This window comes from Cryptotermes secundus, unplaced genomic scaffold, assembly GCF_002891405.2.
Source record: "Cryptotermes secundus unplaced genomic scaffold, Csec_1.0 scaffold465, whole genome shotgun sequence".
Taxonomy (NCBI): Eukaryota; Metazoa; Arthropoda; class Insecta; order Blattodea; family Kalotermitidae; genus Cryptotermes; species Cryptotermes secundus.
The window spans coordinates 1,892,905-1,903,779 of NW_019738964.1; the positions used below are offsets into that span (position 1 = coordinate 1,892,905).

Consider the following 10,875-nt stretch of genomic DNA (forward strand, 5'->3'; position numbering starts at 1 on the left):
TGGAAGAATGCCTCATGGGTTCTTCATCACGACAACGCGCCAGCACACAACGCGCTATCTGTGAAGAGGTATTTGGCAAAAAACAACATTCCAGTGATGGAACATCCACCGTATTCTCCGGACCTAGCACCGTGCGACTTTTTTCTCTTCCCAAAAATCAAGTCTGCGCTGAAAGGGACCAGGTTCGAGTCCGTGGATGCAGTGAAAGCAAAAGCGACGCAACTCTTGAAGAGCATAACACAAGATGACCTGCAGCACTGCTTCCAACAGTGGAAAATTCGCATGGAGCGGTGTAGGGATCGGGGAGGGGACTACATTGAAGGGGATAACATTTCGACTGTCTGATTTTTTTTTAATAAAGGGTTAGAGCATGAATCCGGTTTCTTTATTGCCACACCTTGTAACAAAGTGCATCATATTACATCCGAGTGTGTCTGTCTTGGTTGCTATAATCTCAGTTAGCTCAAATGACATAACAAAAAACTATTAATTTCAAAAACATGCCCGCTTGAATCACAGTTTATCATCAACATTAACTTCTGTATTAATGGTCATATATATCGAAATCACATTCTTCACAACAACGTGACCTTGATACTTTTCTTTTATTGGAACAGATGCTCATCTTCAAGACCGATCAGTGACTCAAATGTTTGAAGGAAAATTCAGACATGTGATTTGCTTGTGATGATGATCGTATACAGCTTGATATTGAAGGACTTGGGTATATCTTTTGCAGCATTAATCAGACCCCTTAAAAGGCATTTCCAAAAAACTTTATGAGCCAGCTGGGTTCCATATGAGCTATGAATTATGGAGGTATTCAGGTTATTTAGTTCAATGAAGAAGAAAAGCACTTTCTTGGTCCATTTCTGGGAAATACTGTAGGTGTCTGCCAACATATCACTCAAACCCACAACACCCAGGCAGAAGATTTAATTCCTTCTTTGTCCATATAATTACTTAATGACGGGACATGGCGAACGATGGTGAAAACATGCATTTCCCTCTTGCCTTTCCAACAAATAGCAATGATTCCTCCTTTCACTTCATATGTGACATTACACCTCCTCATTTTCAAATTCTTTGGAAAAATGTATATCGGCATAACCTTGCGAAGTCCTGCAGAAGTTTATTTTCGTCTTATGTAGACATGAGGTGTTTGGATGAGGGGAAAAATGTTCATAAAGATCCTACATCCAAAGACCTCCTCTTGTCAGCTGGAGCACTGTTCCATGCATTAGGGGACCTTTGCAGTAGCACCCACACATCGTTTCTGTAGAAAACATGACGTATCATACGTACACCCATTGCTATCTTAAATAAAATTTTATTAAAATTTTTTTTTACGTTTTTGGAATGTACTGCAGAAACACCACTCTTCCCTTGAATTCAATAATTACTTCATCATAACCAAATTTTTGGGAGGGTCACAAAGTGTAGAATAGTTATTACTGAGATAGTATAAAATCCTTCTAAGCTTCCCCGGCCTGTCACAATTTGTATTCACTCTGTCTGCCACATCTTCATTATTTTTTATGCATATAAATCTCAGAACATGTAGAGATTGGTCACGTTTCATTATTTTTAAACAGAATGGTGTGTAACTCATTATTAGACCAGTTCTTTTTTATGGTGTCTTGATCATCATCACCTACCAGAATTATTAGAGCTATTAACTGCCATATTTCGTTAAGAGTGACACTCAGGTCCACAGTTTGTTTTGACCACAATCATCAGTAAAAACTGGTCAAAAAAGTTACATAACAAAGAATTTTCAGTGACATGAGGTGCAATAATATGATTCAAACCACATTCTGAAGGAGAGAAAGAATGCATGAGTGCACTATAGTCCTGCCTTCCATTGTATCATGCCATGGCTGATTTGCTGAAACATTATCATCATTACTTTCTGGTAAGTCACGTGTATATCCCTTATCAAAGTCGTCTGTGGTAAAAAGTTCACCAGAATTAGAATCAAAAGCCAATTACTCAATCCCACATGCACTAACATTATGCAAATTTTTTACTAACAGAAATCTTTTGATGCATCAAACCAAGGCCTATAAGCTCTTGAACACCATGGTTACAATGTTCATAGCTGAATGTTCATATCAAGTAACCTAGCACCTTCTACATCAAGCAGATCTAGTTTGTATGCAAACAGCAAGTACCACACATAAGATGAATAGAAAATTTCTTGCATGTAAATCACTTTTCTTTTTTGATTGGCTATTTAAAATCATGAAGACTATACAACACTGTATGATTGATGAAATGAAAGGAAATGGTCTAGCCTAATCAAGGTACTATCCCAGTATTCACTTGGAGGGACTAAGGAAAACCACAAAAACATCAGTCAGGACAGCTGGTGTCCCAGCAGAGATTTGAACTAAGCACCTTCCAAACACATGTCTAGAGCAATACTGCCTGACCATCCTGTTTGGTGTAAACACTTCCTGAACTTCAAACACACACAGCTCTACAACTTGTGAGACCATTGTTAACAGGATATTTCTGCCTAGTAATAACCTTGGGAATGAACTCTTCAAGTACTGATATTAAGTTGTAGGTCGCTCTGTAGAGTGTAACCACTAGTCATCTTTAATACAATTCCAAGAAATATTAATTTTTTTTAATACCTGTTCTGCAGTTCTTTCAAAAATTCGTTTTAGTTGCTCTTTCCGTCTTCTTTCATGGTCTGCATCAAACACATATATCTTAGTTTCATGACTGGAACTGGCTTTGAGCTGAAAATATTTGAATTCATATTGGTATTGTACTTGTAAAAGGAGTCCACTTGGTCAAGAAAATTACTGACCTCTGCCATCTGAAGACCAGTAGAAATTATGTGCTTCCTGGATCAGCTAAACAGAGGACATTTGCTTCTCCTCATTAAATCTTCCCATGCTATAGATATACATAAGACCTTTAACAGACTGGATTCAGTTAGATTCAATGAAGTCAGGTTAGGATAGGTTATGTAAAATACAGATATGTATGCCCTTTCGTGTTTCTTTATTCTGTATTATCCAAAGTGATAAAAAACCATTATCATTGACAGGGTCAAAGAGACCCCAGCTTCAAATACAGGAGCCAAGAAGGAGTTCAGTTACCTACACTAACCCTGTGAATTCATTTAAATTATATTTAAAAATTTAATTCTTACCACATAGAAAACACACTGCAGCTCTATTACAAAGACCAACCCATTAATGTTGTCTAGAAAAATAATCAATGTTTACTATGGGAACCACATAAATTATATACCTTCTGTGGGCAAAATAGAGAGTTCTTTAATTTTAATAAATGTGGCTCATGTAGTAGTTCCTGTGCATATGATGATGAAACAGCTGCTGATAACCACATTTCATTCAATTATCCCCATTATAATGTTCATCTCATACATACACGAAACCGATTTTCTATTATTTTTTTTTCAAAAATGGAAAAAAAGGAAAGAATCAATTACGAATGAAAAAAGTGTAAAATGTTCTTTATGTCATATAATGAATGTCTTTCTAGGAAACTGTAACTAGGCAAACACATATATAGAGTCATTCTATGAGTAATAAGATTTCATCATACATTTTCTTCTTGTTCTTAACAATTCTCTTGAGCATAATTTAACACTGAAATTCCAAGCACGATGAAATTACAATTATTTGGGACTGCAACCACATAAATCTTGGTGTGTGATTTCAGTCTCATTTCATCAACCAACATAATTACATTGATTGGGAATAATCTGATGTCTAGAGAAAGAGTCTGATACAGAAACATCATTCTAAAATTAAGCCACATATCTGGTAGACTTAGGTATAGACATACTACTAAAATGGACTGGATTCAGCTGGCTAAGGATAAGGTCCAGTGCTGGGTCCTTGCAAACACAGCAATGAACCTACATATTCCATAAATGGCAGGGTATTTCTTAAGATCTAAAACTTTCTGATGATGGTATATTGCTACAAGTACTATGTTTTTGGACATTGTCCATCGTCTTGTCTATTTCCTAAAAACTGTCCTTCTTTTTGAAAACACAACAGTTTGGAAACTGGAGTCTGTCCCCATCCTCAGGTAAAACCTACTCAGTTGGGCCAAATAGATAGAGCTACCTGGTCCCGAGATAGGGGCTAGCTCTATTTGACCCAATTGAGTAAAAAAATTTTTTTTTTAATTCGCTTAGTGGGTGGTGGAGTCCAACTGGGTCCGCTCGGCACAGCGGCCATTGATTGGCCTATTGTAGCCTGCCATGGGTGATTATGGTGATGGAGAATTTGGTGGAATGAAGATTGGCAGGGGAAATCAAAGTACTTGGAGAAAACCAGCCCCAGCACCACTTTGCCCACCACAAATCCCACTTGACCAGACCCAGGATCAAACCCGGGCCACCACAGTGGGAAGTCAGCTACTAACCGCTTGAGCTATGGCATGGCCAACTCAACTGAGTAGGTTTTACCTTAGGACGGCGACAGAATCCAGCCTCCGAAACGTTATATTTTCAAAAAGAAACGGGATGGTTTTTAGAAAATAGACAAGACGATGGATAATGTCCAAAAACATAATATTTGTAGGGTATTTCTTGATGAAATGAGTAGCAGCTTCTCAAGGGCTCTCCTCCATGGAATTAGTGTTACACGTGCTTACCTTATTCAGTGTTCCACAAATGTCATAATACCGCTCCTTTAAGTCCTCCACACTTCTATCGGGAAAACGAGACCGATCCCAGCGATCACGAATCACAATGAACCGTAAATCAAAACGACGGCACAAGTCAAACAAGTGATCAGTTTCCTGTCGACTCCATGAATCATTATGCAAGTGTTGCAGGTACTCTGTGTCTGTGTAAGTGGGAACTGGAACTTGCTGCCAATGGATCAAGAATTCAAGTATCAGTTTTGTAGTGACGTGACTATAGTTAAGGTATGCCACATATGTTCAAAGATTTATACAAACTTTATTAAATTTAGCAAAAGGGTAATCCTTTGCTTCATCTGTGGTCCTCTTCCAGTGATGAAACACGGCACCATCTGAACGTGCTGGATTAGTAAATGGCATCCACCTCCAAGGACGTACACGTCTCATGCCCAATTTGGCTTTAAGCTGTTTGTAGCCTTGACCTGGGACATTGGATGAAATTCTCAGTGAATTAATAGAATTTAAAGATGTGCATACTCAGAACTGCAAGATGTTACAAATGACTCATACCTGTATTTGTTGGAAATATTGGTGGTGCATCTTTGTTATCGGTATAAAGCAAGGCAAACACTTCTCGGTGCATTCCTTCTGGGCGTTTTGAAACCTTTGTTGTTAATGGTTTCTTTTTCACTTTTTCAGGCCCTAAAATTGCTTCTTTAGTTATTTCTGGAGTTGGAGGCCTCTCGAGTTCAAGAATATCCCTTACATCTGCCATGATGTTTTCTGCCTATAAACACAATTTCATACCTTACAGGTTCATGAAATGTCAGGACTTATTATAATATTGTTGTGAGAAATCTACATCTGGTTTAAATAGTTCCTGTCAGAACTTGAAGGAGGCATTGGTCATGAATACAGGACAGTTGCAATTACCATGTATTTGGTTTCATTATAAATAACCATTCACTTCCCCAGACTACTGTTATTAGTGTCATGTTTGTACGATCTAAACACCTTGGACGCATACATTTTACTTATATTATTAATCAGATTTATTGACCCAACTTTTCTTTTGTTTGTTTCGTTAAAGGTTTAACTGATTCTTCAAATGTAATGACATAACCTGACCAACCAGTGATTCGCATTAAATTACAGAATAAAAATGTTAATTCTTCACAAGGATCAAAATAATTACATTATGAACATAAATGTCAACAAACACTACTGAATAACATGAAAACTGACATCATCCATCATCATCTCAAAATAAGCTACCCAGTTATTGAAGCAATGAGGACAGCTCCTACAGCTGCAATTGAGGTCCTCCTTGGACTCCGCCCACTGCACCTGTAGCTGGAGGCTGGGGTCAGAGCAGGAATTTATAGACTACTGCAGTGACCAATGGAAACTCAAATCCAAACGTTATGGACATGCATACATGTCTTAAGGCAAGAAAGAAGAACCAATCCTACAGATGGGGGTGATCAAATTATACCAAGAAATGTCTATGACAAAGATTGCCTGATAGAAGTGGATAGGAAGATGGGTTTCCTCCTGACATCAAAGTGGGGGCTAGTCTGCTACACCAACTGTTCCAAGACAAAAAGAAAAGAAGGGGGGGAGGGGGGAACTGGGACTGGGGTCTATGGTTATGGCACAAGAAAGCTTAGCTTCAGCCATACCACAGCATTCCAGGCAGAAGTGTATAACATCAAGGCATGCATAGTAGAGAATCTAAATATGGACTGTACAAATGGAAACATTTATATTGTATTGGAGGGTCAAGCTGCAATTACAGCACTTGACAATTATGACATGAACTAGTTTTGTAATACCCTCAATCCCCAGTCAGAGTTCAACTGATATGGATGCTGGGTCACAGGGGTAGTGAAGCTAATCAAACTTCCACTTAATTGGCAAAATAGGGTTATAAATGTCCTTTAATAGGACCTGAACCAGAATACATCATTTCAGCAGGGACTGCCAAGAGAGCCATAAGGGACTGGGCAGAAACCACAAAAAATACTGAGAGTCCTTAAAAGACCACAAACTTTAAAATGGTTTCCTACAAGGACCCTCTGACAGAAAAACCAGGGAAGTATTAAAATTAAACATAAACCAGTTATGGTGGATGACATATTTTCAAAATGGAATTAACCAATAATCCCACTTCTGAAAGGTGCCTGGAAATAGATGACTCAGCCACACAAGTCTGATATAATTATGAGGCTATAGCTTACTTACGAGTTCGTCACTTGCGACACTACTTTACACAACTAGGTGACTACCGGGTCGCCCCTTTAAATATAATACTACACTTTGTTCGAAGTTGAGGGGCTAAACAGAGGGGAATCCACATTAAATCACGATGGTCACGGTGCAAGGACCGGTCATGTCCTACCCCTTATTTATTTTTTTATGCATATATACACTGACTAAGTCGGATATCTTTGAGTTTAAACTGGTAACGCCTGTAAGCCCCAAATACATGACAGGTCGGGGACTTGGATTGGAAAAAAGAAAATTCAGTGAATAGTAACATAATTTAGAAACGGTTGTAACTGGTCACCGTATTGAAGGATATTCCAAGTCAACTTTACAGATGTATGTACTTTACCTAGTAACAGTTTACACACATGTAACTTTGATATTCATCTCCAACCGACCACCATTCATTCACCATCCCATACAAACACACCACGGATCACTCCCGAGTCCTGACACGGATCACTAACACATCAATTCATAGAATCAACGGATCAGCCACACTCACATGCAATAGTAGGGAAAGGTCACGAACCTTACACACTGTACCTGTATGAGCACACTGACGCTTTCTACAAGGGAACAGCGCCTAACGTGCACTAATGGGATGTCTTTACCGTCTTTACTATTTGCAATCAATGACCCCGCTCAATTTTGCATTAGTGTTGTGTTTCTTGTAGACCTACTAACATAACATGTACATAGGCGCGGAGGGAGAAACTAGGTGTCTGCTCCAGTTAATTAACAAAAACCCGGGGGTAAAGCGACCTGAGCGTGAAGCTAACCACCCACCTCCAACTCTAGTCACGAGGTCAAGAAAAAGTGGATCGACACACTCGCTCCCCATACACCGTTCATGGCTTAGTGCTTAATTAGCTATCACGGGGACTACTTTAAAGTTAGAAGATAAATATACAAAAGATTAATAATAAGGATTAAGAGTATTTTAAAATTACTAAAATTAGTATTTAATAACCTACTGTATGCAAATTTTCTGGCTCTTCCTTCCCTGGAAAAAATCAGTTGGCGCCATGCTACAGGATTCTGCTAGCATGAATACTTTGCAGCCCCTAACGAAATTAATCCACTGAACGTTATGTAACTGTGTTGTGTTTCAAAATTCGCATCAATCTATTTCTTGGCAATCATAGCATCTGGGAATATAAATTCACGAATATGATGGCCTCCCTCTGCTTTCACTTTGGCCCTTTCCTTTCTGCTGCAATTCAAGATGGAAGTAGACGCTATGATTCGGTTCTGAAATGAGGACCGGTTCCTTCGCCAAGTGTTCATTACTTCAGTTTCAGCAGTCTTCTTCAGAAATGACGCGTCAGTGCCTTTCCACCCCAACAGCACTTTGATTATTTTTACTCCAAACAGAATCATAGCTGCTTTGAGTAGGAAGGATGCAATATTTATATCATCCATGGAACTGACTGCCACTACTTCATGTGCATCCTGCAGGCCACTTCTCAATGTGATAAGCAGTGTCATCTACCATAAAAATGCAGTTTTATGGTAAATTCTGGAGTTCATTTTCTTTAATCCCCCACATATATTTATCACTCATTTCTCTGTGATAGTCATTCATATTCTGATTCAACTTAAAAATCAGTAGTGCACCAAGAATAAAGAAATCGCTTTTCTTTTCTTGTACACACAGTGATCAGCCATTGTCCATTAGAGGTTCGTGGCATATGCCCCTGGGGAGAATTGTCAGACCATGCTTTGTTGCTTGGGGTGGGAACCCTGGATGCGTGTTTCATTATATAAAATCGTTCAACCATTTTTGCGAAGTACAGCAATACCTCACATAGTCCGGGTAATCGGTTCCACCAATATCCCAGACTGTTTGAAACCGGACTAATCGAGGAACTAAATACATACAAAAAATGATAATTGGTTAAAAAATCTCTGTTTTCAATAAATAAAATGCAATTAATAAATTAATAAATGTCTTTATTAGAAATTGTTCTAAAAAATTCATGTTTTTTGCAATTAATTTTTTATTCTCTAAAAATTGCAATATTGATGTCTGCACATTTTTCTTCTTTGGCCTTTTCTCTTCATACATTTCTTTGTATTGCATTGTTTATCGTTCGGCGTATTGTAAGGCTATGTTCAATATTAGGATAAACTTCCATAATATGCTCTGACAAGGTTTCAACCATTCCAATAATTTTTGATAGTTGTTCAGCTGTTAATTATCATGCAGGCATTTCAACACAGTTGTCATTGTCTAAATTGTCCCCCCTTTCTTCATCTGTGTTTCATTATCTGGTTCATCAGTGTTCAATTTGATGCATTCAATTATGTTGACAGAATCCAACTCATTTAAACCAAGTTGCTGTCCAATTTCCACTATGTTATTAGTGACTTCAGCAAAATGAGTTTCAAAACCAATGAAATCCTTTGCACAATGTGCAATATGCGAGGTATTGCTATATAGCAATTTCTTGTAAAAGGGCAACACTAATATCTCGTTTTTTCTATCATAATGAGCATGTATGTGTTACTTGTATCACATATTTTCTTCCAACAAAAACTGAGTGCCCTGAACATTTTCAGCATATTCACAGACTCTACTCGGTATCCAATAGTTTCCCACAGCTTTAACTGTCAGCTTCTTTTTCTGTACTGTACATGGTCAGGGTCGGTTTTATTTCTTTTTGGTGGTATAAATGTGGCAGTTGCCCCAGCCTGCATCCAAATAAAGCTACAGTGAAGATTATCTGTCGCCAAAAGCCGAAATTCTAGACAGACTCCATATGCTCTTTACAGATTGTATATCTTTTTATGGGTCTTATGGGCCACACTTATAACAAGAAATCAATAAAATTTTACTTATGCCAATGTTTATGCTTTACATATATACTTAGCCTTCAGGGTTAAAATGAAATCATGAAAAGAAATATTAGCTGACCTGGTGAGCTGGAGTTCATAAAAGCTTGATCTACATTTTCTTGAAAATAATACCACAGAAATTTGCAACATTGCCATCGCTGCGCCTATTAACACACACACAACCATTTCATACAACATCTAATAACTCCTACCAAAACAGGATATGAATATTTCAAAACACACATATATTGTTCAGTCACCATGCTGTTACATGTGCACAAATTTTACACCAATTCATTATCTAAAATAGGCCCCCACCTTCATGAAAAGGCAATGGCTTTGCTCTTATTAACCTCTCATTGCTGTTAATTTCAATTAATTTAGGTATACAAATATTCTTTTGTTCTTTGCAACAATGGAATTCACTAGAAAATTTCAGTCTCTGGTCAGGCCACACATTCGGTCAGGCATCCATCTTTTGGAACATCTGACACCTGCCAACAGTGTTAAAAATTATAGCTATTAATGGCACCCTGAAATTATTTGTAGAAGCCACAAGCATTCATCAATGTACTGAGTAATGAGAGTAAGATTTTCTACTAAAATGATACATATTAATTTTCTTAAAGAATTCTTTACAATAGACACCCTTCATACTACCTGTAAATATCATGATTTTTGTCGGATGTCAGACTCTTCTTTACTGCCTCTTGAACAGTCTACAGATCACTTAAGGTAACATGAGGAGTAAGAAGCAAGTAAAATCAAGTTCCTCATTTTCATGAGCTATGTGACTGTCACAATTAGGCACATTGCACATGTTTTAAGTAAAATATTTTCTTTACTTGTATCTTAATTTGTAGGCCTAGAAATTTAGCTATTTGTACTACTACAGTTATTGTAGTATCACAAACCATACTCAACTTTATAGTGTTTGTTGTTAGTGGTAAATTCTGGGGAGTAAAAATTTAATATCTGGAACTTCCCAGGGTTTTTCATGTCCTATGTCTCTTCTACATCAAAATTATGGGAAAACCATGTTGTGAAGTGTGTACTAGGTAGCAGCCTTGTGGTGGGCTGATTCCCTATCCAATGACTCCACTGACTGTGTATGAGATTAAGAAA

At 37.8% G+C, this 10,875-nt stretch overlaps 1 protein-coding gene across 2 annotated transcripts in view; it reads right to left on the minus strand.

The window, feature by feature from the left end:
• LOC111871463 (DNA methyltransferase 1-associated protein 1) overlaps positions 1–7,363 on the minus strand; it is a 31,498-nt gene extending 24,135 nt beyond the window's left edge. For both annotated transcript variants that reach the window (XM_023864609.2, XM_023864607.2), the window contains exons 1-5: positions 7,259–7,363; positions 5,212–5,428; positions 4,960–5,123; positions 4,651–4,869; positions 2,643–2,750 (exon numbers count right to left, since the gene is read on the minus strand). In XM_023864609.2, the coding sequence (XP_023720377.1) occupies positions 2,643–2,750; positions 4,651–4,869; positions 4,960–5,123; positions 5,212–5,416 (696 nt within the window). In that variant the 5' untranslated portion in view covers positions 5,417–5,428; positions 7,259–7,363. The remainder of the gene's footprint in view (positions 1–2,642; positions 2,751–4,650; positions 4,870–4,959; positions 5,124–5,211; positions 5,429–7,258) is intronic.
• Between the last annotated feature and the right edge of the window lie 3,512 nt (positions 7,364–10,875).